Source organism: Phragmites australis, chromosome 9 (assembly GCF_958298935.1).
Source record: "Phragmites australis chromosome 9, lpPhrAust1.1, whole genome shotgun sequence".
In the NCBI taxonomy this organism is placed as follows: Eukaryota; Viridiplantae; Streptophyta; class Magnoliopsida; order Poales; family Poaceae; genus Phragmites; species Phragmites australis.
Window position 1 is genome coordinate 2,573,399 of NC_084929.1, and position 27,089 is coordinate 2,600,487.

Below are 27,089 nucleotides of genomic sequence, written 5' to 3' on the forward strand. Positions count from 1 at the left end.
TGCCATTCTCTCTCCCTCTCTCTCGCTTCTCTTCTATTTTGCAGCCATGTTCCCACCGTGCTTGAAGTTGCTCTATAAAAGTTGTTTACAACTCATGCATGAAATGACTACTTCTTTCTAGCAAATGAACCTTTGAGTTGTCATTTTATGCTTAAAACTCTATCATGTGGTTATTTCGTATCTGAAGCCTTAGTCAAGATAGAGGTATTGATATTTAATTTATGATTAAAGCTCTGTCGTGTGGTCACTTTCGTGTCTAAAGTCTGAGTTAGAACAGAATTGTTATCATTTAATAGTTAAAATTGAGTCGTGTAGACACTTCGTGTCTAAAGGCTGATGCACGACAGAGTGTTGTCATTTCATGCCTATAACTTTGTTGTGTGGTCACTTTGTGTATAAAGTGTGATTTGCTACAGAGATGCTCCGCTGGTAGTAGAGTGTTATCATTTCATGTTTAAAGCTGAGTCGTGTGGCCAATTGCTCTATGACGCATCTGGTCGGTGGAGAACATAATAACCAAATCCACAAAATTGGAAATAATTTTAAAAATTAGTCTATCACATACAAAGAATATTAGTGAATTTTACCAGATTTTAGAGCAACCGAAGTTTTCTGTTTTGTACATAAAAGATGAGAGGGGGAAATAGAGCTATAAACAGTACTTCTGGCGTAGTCAAGGGGTGTATATATTTGAATTCAAATTGAATAAAAAGAAGAATATCACATGGAATGCTAAAAATACATATAAATAGAGCATTCCAAAGGAACTCATTTTTTCACCATATAATCTGGGCTGAAAATAATTTTTAAAATTAGTCCATCAAGTAAGAAGAATATTAGTGAATTTTCACTGATTTTTGGAAAAAACATTTTGGCCCTAACAATTTTTAAAATTTATAAAAGTTGCCATTTTAAAGAATTTTAGTTTAAATTATGCATAGGCTTTTGAATAAATCCAAATAAAATGGGTTGCATATGGATTAGAAATATGTTCACACGAGTTTCTAGCCCTCTGATGAGGCGGCAAAGGGGCGTGTTGCTACAGTATCATAGGTGCTTACCGCTCTATAAAAAAGCGATATACGTCTATTTCTATAAATATTTTCATCAGAGGTCTACTTATTTAAATACTAATGTTAGAAAATATAAAAATAAAAAAACTCAGATATCCCAACTCATTATTGTGGCCCATCTGCAAACAACTCTCTAAGAACGGCCCAAAAGGCTGTAACTGGACTTTATCGGCGCACGCAAGTCACAACTTACAAACGTAACTTTTCCTTTTCTTTCTTTTTTAATAATAAAGTGCTTTAGTAATTTTGATGAAGGCTTGAGATCTCGTGACATCCTTTATATCAGTAGATTTTGTTTATGTGCGGACAGTGTGAGGGTCTGAGAAGCCGAAAACTGAATTAAATAGTCTAGCTATGAGTTGATTTTTAAAAAACTGAAAGGCTGATTTCTGTGAAAATAATTTAAAAGCTAAGAGTTAGTTGAAAGGAACTTTTTTACTTTTGATATGTTAAGAAACTAAAAATTTATTAAAAAACCAATAAAAAAACAATAGCTAAAAAGCAAAAGGCAGAAAAAAACAAAAATCAAAATCCAATCCAACAGACCCTGAATCTTGCGTGGTAGGTGAGAATGATTCAGAATCTCTCTCCATCTCCATCCCATCTCGTATGGTGAATGCTGATGCATCCATCCATGCTTATTGGTGGGTAGGTTAGTTCTATGAGCGAGGTGAGAGATAGATGCAGCCATCGTTGTCTTGTTTATGACATCAATCATGCAGAGCTTTGGCCTTTGATTGCCACATGTAAAAGAGTGAGATTACCTGTGGTTGGTGCAGGAAGAAAAACTTGTGGTTAGGTGTTGGTTGGTGAAGTTGATGTTGCGTGTATGTGCACTGACTCCTGTTTGGTCCGTGTAGAGTTTTCTCCCCTGCCACCTAACCTACATGGCATGGTACACACCACCAGCCATTTCACACTCAGAACTTGTATTCTGAGCTGAGGCAATAGGACTGATGCATCATCTTCCAACATCCCAAGCATACCTGATGTCATGTGAAGCCTCAACTTAAACAGTAAACTAGTTAAATTCTAATACATTATAACGAAAACACAAATATTAGATACAATAACTTTAATCACAAGCACAATATATAGAGATTTAGATATGACATAGAAGCAATGTTATAGTTTGATTTCAGATGAGATTAAAAAATAAAAAAATTATCCGGTAATTTTCCTTCTAATTTTATTATTTATTTTTATTAGTAAAACAGATCTCATATCCGTAGTCGGCAATGAGATGGAGAGATTAGAGGATGAGAGTGGATAGTAAAAATAGGTAAATTATTTAAATTTTAATGATTTTTATTAGATAGAAGAGAATAAAGGAAGAGATGACGCAGAAACCAACTTATATTTCATATAGTAAAAGATTAAGCTGCTGGCTCCATCAGTACACATAGTAAAGTTTTTATCGATAGAAACCACCAATTATCTGGGCCTGATTTTTTTAGAATTAGGAAGGGAGAACCCTCATAACTTCTTCCATTAAAGAAACTGGGGAAAAAACAGAACCCAACAAAAAAAAAAGCAGAACTATTGGTTGTTCATCGGGCCTAACATATAAATTCGCAAATGCATCATCATTCATGTGTCATGTGTGCATGCATAGCATAGTTAATTCGCAGCCAACGCGAGCCGAGGTGGTTGTAGTGCGCGATGACTCGTTTCACCAGAGTGGACTTATGTGTCATTTGCAAATATTAAGCGAGGCACAAGGGGTTTGAGAGGCCAGTGCAAAGTCGAATAACCTCAATCAGTGAGCCCCATGGGACTGTAAAGCTCATATAATAGAAACTAGTAAGATGTCTATGTATTGTAACGACATCTTTGTTCTAACAGATTTGTTACTATTATATTATATAGCATCTTAGGAAAATGTATAATAGGCAAAGATCATGGCCGGCCTTAGAGGGGGTAAGCGGGGCAGCCGCCGCGGGCCCCCAAAATCTAGAGGTCTCCTTCTATATAGATATGTATGTATATTACTTATGACATAAAAAACATTAAAGTCTAAATTCTAGTAGATTGATGGTCACATTTATATGATCGTGTATGGACTTTAGCATTTGGCTTGTAAAAAAAAACAACTTTACTATTTTGATTCTTTCGCAGTAGGTTAGCAGTGGCCCAAATTAGTAACCATCTCGTGTGTAAAGAAGTTGAATAGTCAATAAGATCGCTTCCTCTCATTCAGTTCTGATCCGCCTCCTGGATGGGTATATAGCCCTCATGCTCCGCCTCACCAAGCACCTCGCGTCTTTGCCAATGGCCGCCTCTGTCGCCACCTCCTCCACCCACGCTGGCAATGTCGCGTTATCGCTGACATCTATGTATGCGGCGCCATGCTGGAGCATCTGCTCGACTTCCTTAGTGCACCGTCGGCCGCAGCCCTCATCTCCTTCAGGCGTCGCATGGCGGACTGCGTCCTCGCCTGCTAGCGCGGGCCGTCTGACCCCGTGGATATACTTTAAGTGTTTATCAGAAACATTTTTTTAATACACTAAATATTATATTTACAATTTATATATTAAGTAATATTTTGATGTTTCAGTCAATAGTTCATGTTTTAGTTTCGCCTCAGGTTATAAAAAATCTAAGAACCGGCCCTGGCAAAGATAACATTTAATGTAGCGAGTAGACTCGATTGTTTCACATCAAACATGAATAAAAAGAAAATGTTGATGTAGAAACATGATTTATCAAGAAAAATGCATAATTATACAGCTAATCTTACTATCAATGTTGTCTCCATCAATTCTCTCTCCGGCATCGAGAAAAATTCCATCTATTGCACTAAATAAATTTCATGTTGTGTACATCCATCGAGTGAAGCACACCAATAATGACAATGGGCGTTGTGTTATAGTAATCAAGTTACATCTTGTATCATTTCTAATAATCTCTTTCGCGGATACCATTTCTAACACTTTGAATGGGAAGGTCTGGAGAGCTCCAGCTAAAAAAATATTTCCGGTTTCACATGTATGTTGGTGAGATTTAAGCTATTTCATACATTTGTGAAGTAAAACCTGTAAACAGATATTTGAAGTAACAGGTTTAGGTCCATAGCCACCGTATAGATTACATTTTTGTATTTGTCTGTAGAACTTAACCTATGTGGTTCAAGATTTCTGCAATCCTCATTTAGCATGATAGCGTAGATAGACTTCAGATTGTTATAGCGAACTTAACCTAAGGCCCTCACGTTGCTCGTCAAGTGATTCGGGGAGGACACAACATCGCTGCCACCCTCCTCAACAGCAGGCTTGGCGCAGCCACCATCGCCATTGCTGTCCAGCGGCGGTGGCGGTGGCCAGTGATGGAGCCAAGCGGCCTCCCTTCCTGTGACATCCCAACTCTGTAATCATATCATTAAATATGCATCATGAGCATCATAAGCATCTTGTTTATTTTGAAGCATTTGTTGAGTTCTTGTTATTTCCTTTAGTGCCTTAACTTTTGTGAAGTGTTAAGATAATACCCGGTGCTTGAGTTTTCTTTTAGTTAAGTCTCGTATGAACGTTGCGGGTGAATTCATTTATTATGGATTCATCTCGCATTGTAATACTTGCTCCTAAGTTTGTAGAATTCTTCGAGTAGTAAAGCACCGCGTTTGGGTTAATAAAAGAGTGAACGAAAATGAGGGGAGAAGGAAATGTTTTTGCAGCTAAAAACCTTGTTTCTGTAGCACGTGGGTCCTTTTGAGCTGGCCAGCTCCACCACCTCACCTCCTTCTCTCTTGGTTGCACCAGTAGCTCACTCTCTTCCTCTCTCCAAGCGACCAAAACAGCAAGAGCTCACTCTCTCCCTCTCAAGCTCACTTTTCTCTTCCTCAAATCTGCCCTTAAGAAGAAAAGCACGGTATGCATGTCACACCATTGCTATACCTAGCTCTCAAGCTTCGCTTCATCCAATTTATTTTCACATGCATGAAGATTTGAGAGAGTTGCAAATCAATTTCATCACACCTTGTTTTTTCTGAAATTTCAGCAAGCTTTTTTCATCTTCTCAAACTTTTCCCCTCCGATTTTCTCCCTTCACCGACAGTCACCAATCATAGAAAAGACCCTTGAGTAAGTCTCTAGGGTTCCCATGGTGGATATATATGTTTTGGAATGGTCGATTTCGAGTTTTATGGGCTGCAATTGAAAGTGGTGATGCATGTTCGTTCTTGAAGCAAGAGAGCTAGAAGAAGAGTTTGGATGAGTAATAGCTAGTGTTCATGCTTTTGGAGTGAGTAAAATAGGTTTAGAACCAGTGCTTTAGTGCCTTTATATGTTTAGGTGGCTTAGATTTCGACATGTAAGTTGAATCGGTCAAAGAATCGTCGAAAAACTCGCATTCTGCTACAACCCGGAGGTTTCGGGTTAATCCAAGCAATTTTTAACAGATGACCCCCACCCGGAGGTTCACCCAAAGACTCTGGAATCTGGAGGGTCCGAGTTCAACCCGAAGCATCCGGAATGCAATGTTCATCAAACAATTTTCTTTTTTTTTTGTTTTCTTTGCTGAAACTTGTAAAATTTATAATAAATTCTCTGTAGATCCAAAAATTATAAAACCAATTGTTTTTTTAATAATAACCTCCTATAGATATTAAAAATATCCCCAGCCATTAAATAATTAATTAAATTTCTGAGATAAATTAATTAGTTTAATACTTTATTAATTCACTGTTAATTCTTTACAAGTCCAAAATTGGTGAAACCAATTTTTCTAGTCTTCTTATGACTTGTTCTAACTTGGAAAAATATTTTCATGCATTATAAAGCATATTTCATAATATTTCATCATATGCTTATTGCGATACATCCTTTTTTTTTAGTGATCATTGAACTGGAGTGTAACGGGTTTTCATGAAGGGGTTTGACGTTTGATCCCGAATTAAAGAAAAGTAGCAAAACAAGCATCTAAGCATGTTGTACCTTATACTTTGGATCATGTGATGGCTATATTGATAAATTATGTTCTATGTATGTTATGCATGTTTAGTTAGTCAATGTCGAGAAATCAGGTAGCACCTATTTGTTGCATTTACCCCTATCTTGTATTGATGATCCCAATCCTTGTAGCCGGGGTATAATCATGATAATGTCTAACTTAAAAGTTATACGAGATGTTTAACAATGCATAGGTCCTCGGTAGAAGTTGAGCGGTGGAATGTCCCATCATTTGTGAGTATAGGACTTAATTACTTTCACCATGAAAATAATGATGGGTTGATGAGTGGTAAGAATGAGATGAGATGTGGGCGATGCTAGGGGTAGGTTAGGAGAGGAACCCGAATACCATAGATCGCTTGCATCGTTTAAGCTCCGTCCGTTGGTGCAGTTCGTTTTGGCACTTTTCCGTACTAATCACAAATCCGTATATGGAACGGGTGAGCCTAGTATCGTAAGTCGCCGTGTTCATTTGACTCATGCACCGAGATGTGAGCGAGAAGAATTGTAGATGCGCCTGAAGTTGGGGCGGTAAGTCGTCGTATGCACAGGATCTAGGTGGCCTCTACATGACTCGGTATGAGAACAAAGGTTCAGGGTGAGTATGTGAACGGTTGTCACATGAATCATCGCTTGCAACCGACGGGTTGTATGGAGGGTGGTCTCATGTCGTGTGGGTAAAGATGTACCCTTATAGAGTGTAAATCAATTTGAATTGTCGCGCTCTCGATCATGAGCACACTTCTATCCATTTGCATCGATCATAGAGTTCTGAATGTAGTTGTGAGGGTATGATGGGAAGTGGATAGAGATGGTGGTTGATGAGTTGTGATGTTCCAAGTTACAGACATGTTATGTTGATGATTTCAATATAGGAGGGTACAATTGTTAGGTTATAGTTGCTCACACTTGAGTTGAGATCACTTTTGCATTACAAAATTCATTTAACCTTTATGACTGATTCCTTGCTACACATGGCGTGTTGAGAGACAGACGTGGGCTAGCTCTTATCTTATTAAAATGATCATCCTAATGATTAACTCGAATTTAATTTGGAGGGTCCCCAAAATGTGGTACCAGAGTATGGTTGACCGTAGGTTAGAGTAGCATTGTGGTTCTAAGTAAAATATGCCAACTTCACTAATGAAACTCATTAACGTTTAATTTTATGCTCTAAGGATGTGATCCCTTTTATTCTGTACCTTTTCTTAGAGCTCCCTCGTGTCTTATGCTTGTTAATGTGACTCAATTTGTTCTATAACTCACCTTATTCTCTCATGGGTTAAAGGTATGTTGGAAACGCTCATAGCACTGGTGCTTTCCGCGCAAAAAAAAGCAAGAATGTGAGAGAAAGCTGATGGTGCAATGGCGAGAGCTACCGACAAAGAGGATACACAATGGAGATGTGTGAGGAGCAGGTTTTCTACGTCGAAGTTTTCCTACGTGCTTATTTAGGGATCGGGCTTGTGAGCTAAAGCTATTCGAGCTTAGGTAACGTAAGGTTAGGGTGTTGCTTTTTGTTCACAAGATATATAGCTTATCTAGCTTTATTATTGTCCCTAAATGTAATGTATTGTTGGTTACTACATTTAAATTGTTTGTTTCCGTATTGTGTTGTTACTTATTATAATATTTTTATGATTTCTATTGCATCAACGCACTCGACGAGAAAGATTGGTAAGGGACACATCCCGATAGCGATCAATATCGGGGGCTTAACCAGTGCGAGGTAAGGGTCTGGTGTGTCCCGTACGGTGATGGTATGAGAAATGACTACGTTAGCAATAATATATGAATATCCACCATACGATGGTAGTTATGGTTATATACCTATGTGGTGATTACATGGGGTGTCCTGCAAAGTGATGGTACGAGAAGTACTGGACACGATTGCTCATGATATTCTTCCTCTACATCCTCCTAATCATCGTCTGTCATCATAGGAGCTTCTATATCTCTTGTTGTCGATCAATATGTTTGTTGTGATCAGATCTTATTTTTCGTGTCTGTCATGTTTAGTATTCTGCTTTTTTACCATTATATATATATATATATATATATATATAGACACACACACACACACGTAAGGCTATTCTGCGCCTATGCGCAGAATAGCCTCGTTCTGCGCCGCACTTGCCCCGGTCGAGCCACCCACGCGCGCGCCATGTCTCCAACGTGCGCACTGCCTGGCCGACCGAGCCACCCACATGCCCCCTGGTCTCCAACGTGCACAAAACAAATGAGCTAACCAACCAGCGCCCGCCACATCACCCATCATCCCACCCCACCAGTAAAACTTTTGTTGATTCAAATCTTTAAAAACTAATATCTCTCGATCCACAGATCCGATTTATGATCCATTTGAAACATATTGTTGGAAAAAATATGCTTAACAAAATGAGATCCATGAAGACTATATTTTGCTGAAATTTTAGGATCGTAACAGAGTTACATAACATAGTTACAACATGGTAGACACTCCAGATACAATATGGAGAATACTATAGTTTCAACATAGTGAACTGTATTGTTGAGTGTCGACTAGTTACAACATGGTAGACACTTTAGTTACAATATATTGAACACTATAGTTACAACATGTCTAACAGTACAATTGCAATATTGTCAAGCAGTGCGGTTGCAACATGGTTAAGCAGTACAGTTGCAAACATGAAAAAATTAAATCAAATCAATTGCATCATACAACTAAGAGCAGTTACAACATGTCTAACACTGCAGTTACAATATTGTGTTGTGCTATAAGTATTGTTTCTCGGCAGTCCTTGGGACCTTGCTTTTGTCTCTTTCTTGATTATTTATAGTATTAGCTAGTTCAACATATCACATAGTTTGTGTTCCTTCTAAATGCTTCAGTGATGTATGTATGTGGTATAGAGTGTAGTCTTCCAAGTTTTTACTTGCATCTTTCTGTGACTCTGTGTCCCAACACTATTCTTGTTTTTAGTCTCTTTGCATGTGTGAGTTGACTAGCATGAATTATTAACTAGAGCAATTCTTTTGTGAATAATTGTGGCAGGTTACAAGAATAGAGTTTATGCATTTCAAAGGGTACTTACACAGAGATATTAAACCAGTAAACTTTCTAATGGGTCATGGTCATACAGTTGCAACGTGAAAAAATAAAATCAATATATTATAAAACTACAGCTACAACATGGTAGATAATCTAGTTACAACATACTGAACATTGCAGTTACAACATGGCGACTGCAGTGTTGCATGTCGACTAGTTACAATAATGTAGACACTCTAGTTACAATATAGTGAACATTACAATTACCACATGTCTAACAATACAATTGTAACATGGTCAATCAGTACAGTTGCAACATGAAAAAATAAAATCAAATAAATTACATCATGCAACTAAGAGCAATTACAACATGTCTAACACTGCAATTACAACGTGCATATCAAAACTACATGATCAAGCAATACAATTGCAACATGATGGTAGCTATAGCCATGTTGTCTGGACTGTGCAATGCTCATACACCAGCAACAACAGCTCAAATGTAGAATGGACGGGTAGCTCAGATGTTAGCTATATCTCATGGTATTCTTTTTATTCTCTAGATAGCGGCAGAACGGACCTTATGGTTCTATTTGAAGGATCACAGGTAGTTTTCTGAATGATTCTTTCCATAGAGCTTATATGATACTATGGTTTTGATATATGCCATCTTGTGTTTTCTATTTCCTCTTTGTAGGAACTCTCGAAGAAAGCTTATGAGCAAGTCTGTGAGCGAGCCAGAAGCATCAATGAAGAGCTGACTAAGTTGAGGTTGTATTTTCTCTTCTTCTTTTTTATCTTACAGCAGCTTGAGCATCAGGTTCTTTTTGTGTGTTGTAATCTTGTTTGCTCTTGATCTCTTCCAATTGTATTCCTCACACAATTGATCTTAGTTCTTAGTTTCTTAGGTGATGGTAACTTTTCTTTAATATGCTTCATCCTGATTTTTTTCATACTCCTGTGAATACAGAGGAAGGAAGCTAATTCTATTTCACTCAGAAATGCGGAGTTGATGTATTTGATAGATGATTACGAAAGAAGACTCCGTGAAGATTCAGATTCTAAGCAAACTTTAGAGGAGAACTCAAGGAAGCTGTCAATGGAGGTCTATTGAAATTTAGTACTTCTATTATAACCAATATGGTAGACAATCTAGTTACAATATACTGAACATTGCGGTTACAACATAGTGAACTGTGTTGCATGTCGACTAGTTACAAAAAGGTAGACATTCTAGTTACAATATGGTGAACACTACAATTACAACATGTCTAACAGTACAGTTGCAACATGGTCAAGCAGTACAGTTGCAACATAAAAAAAATCAAATCAAATCAATTGCATCATGCAACTAAGAGCAGTTACAACATGTCTAACACTACAGTTACAAATGTGCATATCAAAACTACATGGTCAAGTAGTACAGTTGCAACGTGAAAAAAAATAAAATCAATATATTGTAACACTACAGTTACAACATTGTAGATAATCTAGTTACAACATGGTGAATACCGTAGTTGCAACTAACAGTATGCATGTATGCAGAGAATCTTTTGTTGATTCGACTTGTTAAAATGCAATATCTCTAGAACTACATATCCGATTTTCGATCCGTTTGAAGCATATTGTTAGAGAAAATGTGCTTAACAAAATGAGATCCATCAAGACTATATTTTGATAAAATTTTAGGATCATAAAGAAGTTACGTATATGTAGTTACAACATGGTAGCCTCTCTACTTACAACATGTAGAATATTATAGTTATAATATGGTGAACTGCAGTGTTGCTTGTCGAAATATAACATGTAGAACTGAGTTACAACATGGTGAACATTGCAGTGTTGTATTTATAACTCGTCTATGCACGTAGTTGCAACTGGTTACAATTGCTGCTCACAGGGTGGGAGTGTGTTTGGTCATCCAGTGGGCCCGCGGGTGGGTGGATAGTAGTGAGCTGGGTCAGTGGGGCTGCCGCGCGCCAAAGAAGCTTGTTGGTTGCTCGGTTGAATGCTATTATGTGCCTGTGCGCATGCTGCATGCACGCTGCGTATAGGCACAGAATAGCATTCTTGTATATATATATATACATATATATACATATATATATATACATATATATACATATATATATATACATATATATATATACATATATATACATATATATATATACATATATATACACACACATAGACGAGTTATATATATATAGTCTTGTTTCTTATATGTCTAGGATATATGATTATGCTAGTTTATCGGTTTGTGTTTATGATTTATCTACGGATAAAATCAAACCTGAAATTGCTCTTTTATCCGACAGACCGACACTGATTGGGGGCACATTATGATTGTGAAAAACATGGGGACTGAATGATAACCTGACTGAGCAATTCACAGAGCTGATGAAACTCGAACAGTCAGTGATCATTAGTCAATACAGCTCCACTGAGATGAAAGAAAAGAATCAGTGAGTGATCACCGTGGTGAACCGAGCTGAGCCACAAAAATCACGCACGTACCCTGCATTCTGTGTTCAACGTCAAGATACACGGAAAAATGGATTGGAGCTTGTGATTAGCAAAGCCTAGCTCCCATGTATGTGTGGTAGGAAAGGAAAGTAAAACAAGTGAGTGAATTTGTCAAACTTGAGCCGACCAATCTCTCTTTTTTTTAAAAAAAGTCAAACCTGATCTGCCCGTTTGACTTGATCTGCCTGAACCAATGGGAAGCATACATGCATGCGTGAACAGCAGCGGATCCACCGGCAGGAGGCTCAAGCCCCTTACACCTTGGCGCATTTGGGAGTACTTTTCAATTTTTTGGCATGGAAGATGAAGAAAAAGAGAAGAATAAAAGGATGATGAAGAGAGAGAAAAAAGAAAGAAAGAAAAAGAGGGAGATCCTTCTCTAGTTCTTAGCTCTGTATCTGCCCTTGTGCGTGAAGGTACTTTATAACAAGGAGGCGTACATGTACTGAAGAAATTAACACAAGGCCGTTTCCTGTCGAGTCGATCTCTCGACGACTGTATTTTTACAAATCAGTCAAACAATTAATACAACCGCATTATCATGCCAGGTTCAGTAGACGCTAGGGCCTAGTAGACGCAAGACCATGACATGGACTCGACGTACGTCCTCATCTTGCGAATCGAATGCATGCATGGTCACGGAATATACGGATGAGCATAGATGATGGAGACAGGGACCAAGATGCAGTGAGATAGATGAGATGAGTCCATGCATCCGCGCGACATGGAAATGCAATCGTCTGCTGATGATCTGCAGGTCAAATGGCCAAGGTCAGTCCACTGCTCCGACTTTGAGAGGATAGTAGCCATTTGATCTGATCTCTAAGATCGACTATAGCCCAAGACAGAGTACATGCATCTAGGTCGAACAGGAGCTAAAGGGGAGGAGCTCTAGTCTACGCTGCAAAGTTAGTCTCATCGTCGATCCTGAAACCGAAACTGAAAGCTAATCTATACGGTATAAAACACGGATTGTATCACATGCTCCTCTACCTTTCTTTCGTCTAATAAAAATATTTAAAATTTAAATAATTTATTTATTTTTATCAGCCATGCTCATCCTTCAATCTCTCTGTCTTGTTACTGACTCTAGATATAAGACACATTTTACTAAATAAAATAAATGCAAAAATTAGTGAATAATCTCGTTCTCTTTTTTTATTCCATCTAAAATTAAACTATGACATCGCTCCTATTATATTTATTCGGTGATACTATCATGACGCATCTACATCTCCATCCCTTAAATTTATGATTAATATTATTATATTTAATATTTATATTTTCGTTAGATGCATGAGTACTTTAGCTAGTTATACTAGCGCTAAACGCTCTCTGCGATGCTTGTGCAAGTCAACGCCAGTCAAGAGTAGAAGAAGCCAAGAAACAAAAGGAACAAAAGGAATAAAAACTATTATATTTCCTGTTTGATTTTTTTAGAAGGCTAGTGGTGATTATGAATGGATTTGGTAACGTGTCATTAGCTTAATTGCTTGGTGCGGCCATGCCAACTCCCGCCAAGCAAGTGCGTTCGTGAAGAGCGCCACCACCACCACGCGGGCCCCACCGGCGGTTGGTGAGCGGGCCGAACCACGCCGCACTGGGCCCACGACACAGCGACCCGCCTCGTCTCGGCCTCGGTTTGGTGGATCCGGGTCGCTATCCCCCACCCAACCCGTCGGAGCGTCACTCCTCCACCACCACCAGGACTCCACTCCGCCGCCCGATCCGCCCCGATCCCATCCGACGGTCAGAGGGAGATCTCCCACCCGCTTGCCGGACCTATAAATGGGTCGGATCTGAGACGCGCTGCTGGTACCCATCCCATCCTCCCCTCCTCTTCCGCCGGATCGGATCGGATCCGCCCGACCCAGACCCCTCCGCGCCGCCGCCGCCGCCGCCGCCGCCGCAGGTACTTCTCCCTCTACTCTCGCGCTCCGTCGATCTGCAGGGCGGCCGGCCGCGTTGCCGCTCCGCTCTGCTCTGTGGTTCGGGTCCCTTTCCTTTCTCTCGGTAGGGTTGTGCCTGTGTTGTCCTGGGAGCCGGCGGTTGTTGATCCACTCCGCGCAGTGTTTGCGCCGCGCAAGCATTTGTCCTCCCTGATGCGGTTTCGGTAATAGCTCGCTCAGTGAGGCCTGGGGGGGCGTCTTCTTGTTCGCAAAACATTGCAACTTGCATGAGAAGCTCGCTGTGCTTATCCATGCCGAGGAAGGTTGCTGCTAAGCAGCGAGTTAGGGGTCCTCCGGTAACCAACCTTCTGTTTTTGGGATGGTAGTAATTCTCGTTGCTCTTGGGGTCTTGTCCGATTCGACAGGATGTAAAGGAAAGGCAGATATGCGGTACGATGGAATGAGCTCATTGGAACATCATTCTTGTTCAGAAAAAGTTTCTGCTTGCGGGTCAACTTGTGCTAGTTTTGATGCTTTCGTGACGTAAAAAGAACTACTTTTGTTTCGGGGGAAACTACTTTTGAGTTGTTCAGTGTAGATGCTGCTGCCGAAATGATAGTGATGCTCAATGTTTCCTTGAATAGTTTGTGGGAAAATCAAATATACTTGTATTTTATCATCTCCTAGAATGAAATAGCATGTTCTAAATTTTTTTGGTAGGAAAGCTTCACGTTCTTTAGGATTTATGGAATTTTCTTTTGCAAACTGCTAAAAATATAGCCAGATGATGTTGCATCATAGAAATAACTCTCATAGTTACAGTAGGTATTGGAAGCGCAATTGAGTGATCCCTGTGTTCCGAGAATATAATCTTATTAGATGAGTTGTTATTCTTATGCTGATTCTGGTGGAAACTTGATAGGTTCCTTGTGCCTTCTGTCCACTAGTCACTCTTATGAAGCCTACATGTTCGAGCGAATCAGAAATGCCAAAATTTTATTGGAGGAATTTAGTTGACTCTGCATGTAGAATTTCCCTGCCTGAAATTGTGGTCTTGTCATGTGCCAACAAAAAAGTTTTGTTTGTATAAAATACAAAGTAACCCTTTTTTGTTCTTGTTTACTAATATCATGTTTTTATTATCTTTTACTGCACGAGACAATAGGACAAGTTTTGCTTCTTAAAGAATTTGGGTCCAGAAAAGGGGTAGAATATTTGTTTGGGATCCAGGTTGTCCTGTCACTGTGTTATCTAAACATTTCCACAAATCATTTAGTTATTGGTCTTTTAGGAGTAATATTGCCAACTTGGTCTTGTCAATCATACAATTTGTTTGGTCATCAGTGTTCTTGCTTCATTTGTTGGCTGAGCCATTCCATTTACGACATTGTCTGTAACTAAAAGATGTGCAATATTGTTTCATGCAGATCAGAGAAGATGGCCGCACTCGACACCTTCCTCTTCACCTCGGAGTCTGTGAATGAGGGCCATCCGGACAAGCTCTGCGACCAGGTCTCAGATGCTGTGCTTGATGCTTGCCTTGCTGAGGACCCCGACAGCAAGGTTGCTTGCGAGACCTGCACCAAGACTAACATGGTCATGGTCTTTGGTGAGATCACCACCAAGGCCAATGTCGACTATGAGAAGATTGTCAGGGAGACTTGCCGCAACATTGGTTTTGTATCAAATGATGTTGGGCTTGACGCTGACCACTGCAAGGTGCTTGTGAACATTGAGCAGCAGTCCCCTGATATTGCACAGGGTGTGCATGGCCACTTCACCAAGCGCCCTGAGGAGATTGGAGCTGGTGACCAGGGGCACATGTTTGGGTATGCAACTGATGAGACCCCTGAGTTGATGCCCCTCAGCCATGTACTTGCCACCAAGCTTGGTGCTCGCCTCACCGAGGTCCGCAAGAATGGGACCTGCCCCTGGCTCAGGCCTGATGGGAAGACCCAGGTGACTGTTGAGTACCGCAATGAGGGTGGCGCCATGGTCCCCATTCGCGTCCATACTGTCCTCATCTCTACCCAGCATGACGAGACAGTCACCAATGATGAGATAGCAGCTGATCTGAAGGAGCATGTCATCAAGCCTATCATCCCTGAGGAATACCTTGACGAGAAGACCATCTTCCATCTGAACCCATCTGGCCGCTTTGTCATTGGTGGACCTCATGGTGATGCTGGTCTCACCGGCCGGAAGATCATCATTGACACTTATGGCGGTTGGGGAGCCCACGGTGGTGGCGCTTTCTCTGGCAAGGACCCAACCAAGGTCGACCGCAGTGGAGCATACGTTGCAAGGCAGGCTGCCAAAAGCATCGTTGCAAATGGCCTTGCTCGCCGCGCTATTGTCCAGGTTTCCTATGCCATTGGTGTGCCTGAGCCGCTCTCCGTGTTTGTTGACACATATGGCACCGGCAGCATCCCTGACAAGGAGATCCTCAAGATTGTGAAGGAGAACTTTGACTTCAGGCCTGGCATGATCATCATCAACCTTGACCTCAAGAAAGGCGGCAACGGGCGGTACCTCAAGACGGCAGCTTACGGTCACTTCGGAAGGGACGACCCGGACTTCACCTGGGAGGTGGTGAAGCCCCTCAAATGGGAAAAGCCTTCTGCCTAAGGCACCCACCCTTTCAGAAGCTTTTGGTCTATCACGTTATCATGTTTTGTGGCTTCTCCATTGTGATTCTTAATCTGCCCCTTACTACCATTTATCCGCTATATTGTACTCTCCTAATAAGTACTTGTAGGGGTATTGTGTTTGGTTATCTACCAAGAGGGGGATTTATTGTTTGTTATTCCTGGCTTTGCTGCTTATGTAATGGTGAAAGAAAGCAAGAAGGTACAACTACTTTGAGAAGAAAAATGGAACCTCCTGCTTTTTTTGGTTATCTGGTCACGAGCAGTATGATTCTCTGGGCAGTGCTAATCTATGAATGGCCATTGTTCAGTCAGTGTATGTTTGGTGAAGCTGCAATGTGCTTGGTAATGCAATATCTTCACAATTTTTTTAACAGGTTTGACATCCCATGGGTTAATCTGATTTGGAAAACCCATTATTCTGATGGCCAAATTCCCCAGGCTGCTACGTAAGAGGCTCATTCTGGTGGAGAGACATTATGAAGTTCTTGGATCACTTTAGAGGTATTGCTTCATGTAAACTGGGAGATAAGAGAACGGTTCTTTTGTGGAATGATGTTTGGAATAATTCTCTTGAGAGTAATTTATCCGACACTCTTTTCCTTTGCCAGGGATGAGAATATTTCTGTGGCTAAATTCAGGGAAGACATGACAGTTCAAAGACACTTCCACGTCCCTTTATCTGAACAAGCATACAAGGAATTTCTTCATCTTCAATCTCAACTTTACCAGCTTGAGGACTCTTATACAACATTGGATGAGTGGATATATTTGTGGGGATCCAATGTTTACTCGCCAAACGGTTTTACTACCTCCCTTTTAAGGAGATCACGGCCTCAACTCCTTTCGCTTGGCTTTGGAAAGCAAAATGCAATAGAAAACTGAAAGTTTTCACCTGGCTTCTCTTTATGGATTGTCTTAATACAAGAGATATTTTAAAAAGGAAAAAAAATGCAAGATTGAAGCCAATGATTACAGCTGTGTTCTTTGTAACTCTAAAGTGGAGGAAATTGCCTTTCATCTGTTCTTCGACTGCAACTTTGTTGAGAGCTGCTGGCACACTCTTCAACTCTCCTGGGACTCTCAAGTGGAATTTTTCATCATGGCGCAGAAAGCCAAGGTTTAGTTTGCCGAACCTTTCTTCATGGAAACTTTCATCATTGCTGCTTGGGCCATCTAGAAACAGAGAAATGATTTTATTTTTAGGAAAATTTCTCCTTCTCTCCGATGGAGAGATGAATTTCTGGCAAAAGGTCACCTCCAATCTCTCAGAAGGTGTGCTCCTCTCAATTCCCCCTTTCTAGCTTATCTCTCTTCCCTTGTTTAGTCCTCTCGTTCTCTAAGGCTCCTCCCTCTAGCCAACTCATTTCTTTTCTTGGTTTGGGTGTTGCGTTGTACAGCAAAGGTTTCTTCTTTCTCTCTCTCTTCTGCTCTCTTTCCTTGTTTTTTATATATATCTATTAAATATACCACAGTAGGGGTTTTCCTTACTGTTTTTCCTTAAAAAAACATCTTGATTGAATCCATTTCTTGATCTATATACGGACACTGTAACCCCTTCGAAGCTGATGTGGCTGATGCTGCACATCTATTTCTTGACATTTGGTGGTGGTTGATGCTATTGACAGATCAGAGTGGTTCTCATGTAAGGTGTCAATTTCACTGACCACTCAAGAAAGCACCACAGGTCAGCGAAAATGTTTCTATTAAACTATTATTATGATTTTATTGATTAATAATAATATAGTCATTATGACTAACATGTTTGTTAAATATATATTAGTAGGTATGGATGCAATAAATTAAGAAGTCACCACAGCTGAAACAAATATTGATTGGATAGTCCGGTGAATAGGACATGAACTCACCGGAGTATTTCTAATAAAGAGGAAGAATACTGATGATTTCACCAGATAGTCCAGTGATCTACACACGGTAACACCGGAGCATTTGTTGCAGAGAAGAATATAAGTGCAGAAGATTGAAGATCAACCCACGAGAAGGTTCGGTGCTTAGTTTGTGCACACCGGAGTATAGCATCGGAGCATTTCTTGTAGAGGTGACTGCAAGTGCTGAAGAATAAAGATCAACTCACCTCATAGTTCGGTGATCATAGAGGTAGTTGTATCGGAGCATTTCTAGGGAAAAGAAGAGAATGTTTAACTCGCTAGATGATTCGGTGTGAATATAATGAACACCGGATGAATGCGCCAGAGTATTTTACACAGAGAGATTGCAAAGGATCGTATGGCTAAAGATACCTCACCAGAAGGTCCAATGATGGATTTGAAGGCACACCGAAATGTCTGGTGTCCATAGAGGCTTTGAGTGGAGTTTCAACGGTTAGTTTCTGAGGTTGTACTCATCAGATGAGACAATGTTAGTACTACTGTTTTCACCATATCATTCGGTGTTAACAGCTTTTCTGAGCTATTGGAAAAATAGCTAGTTGATGGGTTTGATGATATAAATACCCCTCCACTCAGTCATTTAAAGGTGTGGCATGTTGCTGGAGTCTAGAGGAAGCTCATACACACTTGAGAAGACATCCAAGCCACTAAAGTGCTCAAAGTGATTATCCAAAGTAATTAAGCACAAGATTAGATAGTGTTTAGTGCTTATAGGCGTAGAGTGAGTTATAGCTAGGTGCTACAGCTTGAATAAGGGATCAAGAAGCGATCCTAGTTTGTACTGAGTGGTATGTTGGTGCCTTGGAGTCTTGGTGACTTGTCGGTATCTTGGGTCTCAGTGTCTCAAGCTTGTTGACCTTCCGACTTAGTGTGAAGCAGTGGCAAGACACGTGTATAGAGACACGGAGACTCTTACCTTGGTGGCTCAAGCTTTAAAGTGATCACGATGGCAAGTGACCAGAAGAGAGACCAGTGATGAGATCTTGCCTTAGTGGCTTGGTGGTTCATCGTGCTTGATACCTTTGTCTTAGTGACTTGATAGCTCAACAGCCCTAATCGGAAAAGTCGTACCAACCGGGAGCATATTCTTTGTAGAGCTCCAACGTAGACTAGGGGTGACATTCATGCCATTGATACCAAATGATAAAAATCCCTTGTGCGAAGTTTGTCTCTCTACTTTATTTACATTTTCACATCTACATACTTACAATTTACCTTGCTAGAGTAGGTTACAATCATTTTGAGCGGTAGAGTAGACACACTAGATAAACCTAGAGTATATTAGATAGAAATTGAGATAGATTTATCTTGTGAAGTTTTTAGAGCCGATTTTATTTTAGGTTTCTAAATATCCTAATTCACCCCTTCTTAGGACGTTACCGTTCCTCAAAGCATACCACTAACAAAGTTTCGTTTAACCAGAGATGGTCAAATGGGCCACTCGGGCTAGCCGGACACGGACCTGGCTCGACATGGCCCGACCCGATTGGCCCAACTACTGTAACAAGCCATGTCGTGCCGGCCCGTGTACCGCGCCATCAGCCCACGGCATGACCCATCTACCACCGTGTCGTGCCAGGACGGTCCGTGCACGGTTGCGGCATGGTTGACCTGGTGGCCCGACGGGCACGACGGGGCGACGAGGCGGGGAGGCTGGGAGCGGGGCGGCAAGACAGTGAGGCGGGGAGACCAGGGACGGGATGGTCGGGCGACAGGGCAGGGAGGTCGGGGGTGGGGCAACGGGGCGGGGCGACATGGTGGCCGAGCAGGGAGGCTAGGGGCGGTGCGGCACGGTGACCGGACAAGGCGGCCGAGCAGGGCAGGCCGTGCCCGTGTCGATCCGTCTAAACCGAGTCGTGCCGTGCCGGCCTGTTGTGCCAAGGCGTCAGCCTAGGCATGACCCGGTTAGTCATGTCCTGCCGGTCCAACCCACCTACCATTGGGCCGTGCCATACCTTAGGCCGGCCCAACCCACCTACCATTGGGCCGTGACATACTTAGATCGGCCTAGTAGACACGGCCCAATTGATCATCTTTACGTTTAACAACCATGGTGAGGTATCAGCAATTCTGAATCTTCTTGCCGAGCTATCTGAATATCTTGTGAATTGTGGTTTTGTCGATCACCCTCTTAACTGGCACCATTGTTTCTGGTAGTTCTAGTTTGGTCGGTCACCTTGTGCTTGTAATCTCTGCTGAAATGTCCACGAATATTGGTGATGGTTGAGATTACCTTGGAGATGACAGCGCATGGTGATCTTTGCAGAAGACTTTCATCGAGCTGTTCCTGCTCTTCCTGGCTGGCGGCTGCTCCTCATGTTGGAGAGGACCTAAACCTTGCTCGATTTTGTCTGTCGTACTCTTGCCGGTTCATCTGCTGGCAGGTAGTTAACCAAATGTCAAATGTAATTGCATGAGGAGTTAACCCTTTTGCCTTACAAGCACACCATGGAATTGACAGCAATGACTTTGGTAGTTTAGCAATGCAGAATCAAGCAAGGCTTGTTACTTGCCAACCACTAGTTTGTGAGGATCCAAGAACAGGAATGTTATAATCTTTCCGAGTGTTTTGGAGGGAGGGAACACCTGAATTTGGTACCTTGCGATCTCCCAAATATATAACACAAAACCCCAACAATCAACAACTACCAAGCTAAAATCGGACAATTCAGAAGCTTAATCAAGCTACAAAGAATGCTCGCAAAAATCCAATCGCCGCGGCTGCTCAATCAACAGAATCCAAAGTGATTGGCTGCGCCGAGTAGCCAGCTCATGCATCTCCATCATTTGCGATGGAATTTCATCACGCTTCTGGTGATAAGACGGTTTATGTTCTTCATGACAAATCGGTGAAAGGGTGAAGATATGTAAGTTGTGTGTGAACAGATGAAGATGTGCTCTGACCGAAACTATTTGATTTGGTGATGATGATATTTTACTAGTTACTGCTAGCATCTTCAGTTTTGTCTGTCAGTCCAGTCCAGTCCAAAAAAAAAAAGTCAGGCAGAGACAGGTAGCGGTGGCATGTGATGAGCCGCCAAGACGACCTGACCCACCTGATGCCGCGTTTGGTCAGTAAAATAAACCGACGAGGGTCCGGCCACTGCTGCAAGCGTTGCGCCGGTGACCTTACCTCCTCCTGCCACCGGTTGGAGCCTATGGCACATTAACAGGGGATCACACTCACCGAAATCAAACCCCCTGACAACGACGTATTACATGTTCATCCGCGTCAAAAGTCAATGGAAATGCTCTTCACCAATCGATTGGCACAAGTAGCTCGCTTGATTCATTAGGAATTTGGTCGACGTGGCTGACGGCCTCGTTTTTCTTAATTAGAGCGATTCAACAATTAAATAGTTCCCGTGGAGAATATATCCATAGTCTCAGAAACTCCGCCGAGCACAACGCGCTCCCTCTCATAATAGAGATCATGTTTCTCTTTTACTCGTCCCAATTTTGGAGTGAGCATTATATGCTACTGGTACTATAATTCTCTTTCATCCAAATCATTTACCATCGGGACCATAATCCTTGAAAATAGATTTGTCCTAATGTCTTGGATAGTCTTGGAGAAATTGCTCCAATTCCGACGTTGAAGTTGAGTTCAAAACTAGTTACCATTCATTCTACACTACGGATCATATACGAAGTGATCAAAATAGGAGTCCCAGGTACTATTTATGTGTCCACCATGTATTGTTACAGAATTTCATCGTGGGTTTCCCACAAAACTGCTTGTCGTGCCTCGAGCTCCTGCTCGACATCATGAATTGAGGTGTCGCCTAATTTATGGAATGCCCTCCGGAAGAAGCACTCGTGTTCATCAGCGCATCTAATTTATCCGTGTTCTCCATGAAGGGTAACTAGACATCTGTGCTAGCCAACCATATGGGATGAGCTCATGAGATAAGGATTTTTCGATTAGCTATACAATATTTTCTGGTTTGTTATGTAATTTTTTCTGATTTGGAGTGAAGTGAGAGGATTCTACTCTCATGAGCTCATCCCATATGGTTGGCTAGTACATATGTTAGTTACCCTTTGTGATTAGGATGGGGGGAGGGGAGAGGCCAGACGATGGCAACATGACATATAAGTGATTGCGCCTTTACAATTTTAAAAAAAATACCTAAATCCATTAAAATCCACTGAAAAACAAGAATTTGAGCAGGAGTCTGTGCCCACGTCGATCTACCATGGGTATACTCGTGACGGCAAGGTCACCACCGACCACAGGTGGTGGAAGCGAGGTGGGTGGCAACGGGATGAGGGCCATCAGGCACACAAAGCTTGCTGGAGTTAGCTAGAGCAAGAAAAAGGGTCATTATGGAAATATGGGAGATGCTTCTACAAGTGGAGAAGACGAGCTTCCTGCTAGCCAGCAGTTAGCTGGAGGTCACCGCGTGCCAGCATTCGCTTGAATCGTTAGCTTAGCTTGCCGGACATTGGCATGCCTTTTGAGCTAAATGGTGCTTTTTTGGCCTGAAACTTCTCACGTTTGAGTTGAATATTTTCAACTTTTGAGCCGAAAGGTTCTGGCTGTGAGCTAGCTGAAAGCTCAAAATTAAGGAGAATTGAGGTTTTCGAAGTTGATTTGACCAGTTGAAACAGGGACGTGGTCAACTGAAAGTTCTTCCTGCGTGAGATGAAAGCATCGGAGTTAAAAAGAAAAGAAAAATGGAACAGGCACATGGGGATGGGGTTTGCCTCTTGCTCTTTCTTTTCCCACACACGCATTCTGACGACCACACGGACAGCCCACCAGCAGCAGCATCAGCTGCAGTATATAAGCTCACCGCTGGTGACCACACAGCTCCGTCCGTCGGAGGAAAGGCTGTACTAGCTAGCTTCCTACTCGCTTCCCCTCCTCCTCGCCTACTTCCGCCGCCTTCCCTCGCCGTGCAGTGCCCGCGCCTCCTCCGCGTCGTCCGTCCTCCCCTGCCTCCCGCCGCCGTCGTCGCCGGGACACGCCAAGGTGCGATTTTGACGCCGGATTCGGCTCCCCCTTGGTCTGCTGCCCCCGAAAGCCGCCGCCTTTGCTCTGATCTGCAAATATTTTATATGGTTTCCCTGCGATCTCGTCCCGGGGAGTGGTTCCTTCGCCGGTTACTTTGTGGTAAAGGAATTGGGCGGTCTTGGTGTCCGGGAGCTCCGAATCTGGAGGGGGCGGGTTCCGTTTCTCGCCGGTGGTCGGTCAATTTGCCTGTTGGCCAGTTCGTTCTAGTTTGTTTGATTATTTGATTAGGTGGTTGTTCCGATTCCTCGCGAAATTCATAGGTTAGGTAAAGGCCGTTGTGTGCGCTCATCTTCTTTAAACATTCATCCCCCTTCCCCTCAGTTTGCTTGAGGGAAACATGCTTGTTCTTCAGTTTATTAATCAGTTCTATCGCGAGCGGTTTCTTGGTTTCAGGTGTGCGGGAGATCGCGTTAGTATCTCTCCACGGGGTCGGGGATTAGGATAATTTTGCGTTTTTTGTTCTTGCCATACTGACATAAAGACGACAGTTCATCCGTACTGTAGCACGGTGTAACATTTGGAGATTTGTCGCTGCATCCATAGCGCACCGAGATGGTGCTTCAGTGATGTAGCGATTGCAAGTTTAGCGGTGCTAAGTACTGAGCAAAAGCGAACATGATGTGGTTACTTTTTGGATTGACCCGGTTCCATTGGCACGCATCATGAGCTGGCGTGTGTGAAAATGGCATGATTTATGAGCTGTTGGCATGAGGGAAAAAAGTGACCTCTTGAGCCTGCTACTATGGAGGAGCAGCAGTGTACCAAATGCGAGGCTATGCATGTGTCGTTCTTCCAAGCTATTCCAGTTTAAGTTAGTAGTATGAATTTCGATGTAGTTTCAGCTTCGAGAATTCGCTCTTGTTTTCAGAAAGAAGCACACTTGCAAGTATGCATCCAGTAGTGCAATGGCCCAATGCCCCAACCACTGAATGGTGGATGGTTAATCTAATATATTTCTAACCAGTGTGCACAATTGGGGTCTGGAGCTAAGACGGTATGAAAGCTGTAGAATACCGAGAATTGTCAAGGTTGTCAATGCAGCATGAGCTGTCCTTTGGTAAGCCTTAATAGAAGTGGTGATTGTTAGTAGTAAGACGGTACCTTCCACACACACATATATACTTTTAGAATCTTCCAGATATATTTTAATCCTACGTAGGCAGTTGAGAAACAACAAAGCACAGATGAATATCTCCATATTTTAGGTTTTTCTTTGCATAAATTGTTTGCAACATGTATGTTAATTTGGTTGCTGTGTACATGTGCTAGCCTCGCTTAGTGGATAAGTGAAGAATGTGATGAATGCATGACCTGGGAAGTGATCGATCACGTATGGAATTGGTTGCTCCATTTCCAACTGATTGTTCTTCTCTTTTTCCCCCAGTGAGGCAGTGTTCTTCTTGCTGCTTCTAATAAAAAAGATGTTTGGTTCCAACTTCCAGGTGTTGTTTTTGGATAGATTATGTCGTGCTTTGCATGCTGTGGTGATGAAGATACAAAAGGAGTACCAGACAACAGGAATCCATACCCAGGACACCATCCAGCAAGTAAGAGCACTGGGCCTTTTTGTTGTAATCCTATGCACAGCAGCATTTCTCATACTATATATTTAACTTGTGGTGCTTGATTTATAAATTTTAACAAAGCCCGACTGACCTGCAGGGAATGATGCATACCGCACTGCTGACCCAACTCCCAAGGGTCTTCAGCCTGTGAAAATGCAACCAATTGCAGTCCCCACCATTCCTGTGGATGAGATTAGGGAGGTGACTAAGGGTTTTGGTGATGAAGCTTTGATTGGTGAGGGCTCCTTTGGCAGAGTATATTTTGGTGTTCTAAGAAATGGTAGGAGTGCCGCGGTCAAAAAGTTGGATTCTAATAAGCAACCAGACCAAGAATTCTTGGCGCAGGTCCGTGTCTCCCTGTTTAGGAACATGCATCTTTTTTGGTTTGCACTTTGAATTCATTCTGAAATGCATCTGCAGGTGTCTATGGTGTCAAGGCTGAAGCATGAAAATGTTGTTGAGTTGCTTGGTTACTGCGCTGATGGGAACCTTCGGGTCCTTGCTTATGAGTTTGCTACTATGGGTTCTCTTCATGATATGCTTCATGGTATTGTTTTGTGCATCCTTTTTTTATCTCTTGGGAGAATTGTACAATCTCATGATCTAAGATGTTTTTTTAAAAAAATTGTACAATCTCATGATCTAAGATGTTTTTTTTTAAAAAAAAATCCATGCTTAACAAATGTGGAAATGTCTCTTTACAGGAAGAAAAGGTGTTAAAGGAGCTCAACCTGGTCCAATCTTATCATGGACTCAACGTGTAAAGATAGCTGTCGGGGCGGCAAAAGGCCTCGAGTATCTTCATGAGAAAGCACAGCCCCATATCATACACCGAGACATTAAGTCCAGCAATGTTCTTCTTTTCGATGATGATGTAGCTAAAATAGCTGACTTTGATTTGTCGAACCAAGCTCCCGACATGGCAGCTCGGCTTCACTCAACTAGGGTTCTTGGAACATTCGGATATCATGCGCCTGAGTATGTTTCGATTTTCTTTTCAATTATTCTACAAAGCTTTTGAGTTATTTTAGCCTAATGTTGTTTGAAAATTTTGGGTCAGGTATGCAATGACTGGGCAACTCAGCTCTAAGAGCGATGTGTATAGTTTCGGAGTTGTTCTTCTTGAGCTGTTGACTGGAAGGAAACCTGTCGACCATACATTACCAAGGGGACAGCAGAGCCTTGTGACATGGGTAAATTTCATCTGCACATGCTCTTTGTGCTTATAAGATAATTCAGACCTGTATTCTGCTGGGTAGATCAAATTAATGATTTGTTCGACACTGGCAGGCTACCCCAAGACTTAGTGAAGACAAGGTTAGACAATGTGTTGACTCAAGGCTTGGAGGGGACTATCCTCCTAAGGCTGTTGCAAAGGTATCATGAACAACCTTTTGTCTTGAACTAGGCATAACTAAGTTGGTTGTATCAACTTTTGTGACAAAGTGTCAAAGAAAGTTGGGAAATGAAGAACAAATTGCTGATTGTAGAAGAATAGATGAGTAAAGTAATAGTGTACTTTTCAGAAACTGTTTTTGCTGCCAACTTGTCATCTATTATAAAACTGTCTAATGCTGGTATTGTACTCGTAGAATTTTATCCGCTACTGTAATTAGCATTGTTCTTGAAGCATATTTAGATTCAGTGTTAGTTTAGTGTGCTGAGCTTTGATCCTTTGCTGCTGGTGATGTCCTGTAGTTGGTCGTGAGTTCAGGTGTCCTTTGGAGAACCATTTTAAGGTTTAACCTTGTTTGTTCTCCTTATCTTTGAAACAGTTTGCGGCTGTTGCCGCCTTGTGTGTTCAATACGAAGCAGACTTCCGGCCAAACATGAGCATCGTGGTCAAGGCGCTCCAACCCCTGCTGAATGCACGGGCATCTAACCCCTGAGAAAATGCCGGATCATAAGCTTCACCCCCCCCCCCTTGTATGATAGATAACATATATGAGTTGCTGATGTTCTTGCGGACACGTGACTGGTTGCGTGTAACATTTATGATTATTCTTCCCCAAGTTGTAATCATCATGATTCTTGTACCCACAATATTTGATTATTTCTATCGGTTGCAAGATGACTTGTTTATTGGTGGCAGGCATTATATATATCTACCTGGAACACGTTCTTCAGAGAAAAAAATTGTGCACCTTGAACTTTGCCATTTGCTTCAGATGCCATGAAATGACTAACATCACAATTGCATTTGGGCATATCATTTACCTTCGCTTATAATGAAACAAGTAGATCCTGTGTTGAGATTGATTATCAGCCAATCCTTACCTTCACTCAGATTGATCTTGTGGAGAAATGTTCTAACCAAATTTGATTCATGGGTTCTAAGCACTAGAATTGTTAGAAAATTAGCTATCAGTGTGAACAACGGATCATCTACCAAGATGATACATATGATCACAAACGGCACTAGGCCGTGATGTTTATTAACGTTGTTTAGTTGAATCTTACATCTCCGGAGCATGA

General features: G+C 41.8%; 2 protein-coding genes across 2 annotated transcripts; both read left to right on the plus strand.

Moving 5' to 3' along the window:
* The first annotated feature begins 13,401 nt into the window (after positions 1-13,401).
* Positions 13,402-16,370, plus strand: LOC133928386 (S-adenosylmethionine synthase 1). Its single transcript, XM_062374698.1, has 2 exons — positions 13,402-13,494; positions 14,899-16,370. The coding sequence occupies exon 2, from the start codon at positions 14,909-14,911 to the stop codon at positions 16,097-16,099; it is 1,191 nt and encodes a 396-aa protein (XP_062230682.1). The 5' UTR covers positions 13,402-13,494; positions 14,899-14,908; the 3' UTR covers positions 16,100-16,370.
* A 6,442-nt stretch (positions 16,371-22,812) lies between these two features.
* LOC133928387 (pto-interacting protein 1-like) lies at positions 22,813-26,696 on the plus strand. The gene is made up of 8 exons (XM_062374699.1): positions 22,813-23,007; positions 24,492-24,596; positions 24,712-24,959; positions 25,035-25,161; positions 25,319-25,592; positions 25,675-25,807; positions 25,905-25,991; positions 26,390-26,696. Exons 2-8 carry the CDS (start codon positions 24,512-24,514, stop codon positions 26,501-26,503), a joined length of 1,068 nt encoding a protein of 355 aa, XP_062230683.1. The 5' UTR covers positions 22,813-23,007; positions 24,492-24,511; the 3' UTR covers positions 26,504-26,696.
* The last annotated feature ends 393 nt before the right edge of the window (positions 26,697-27,089 follow it).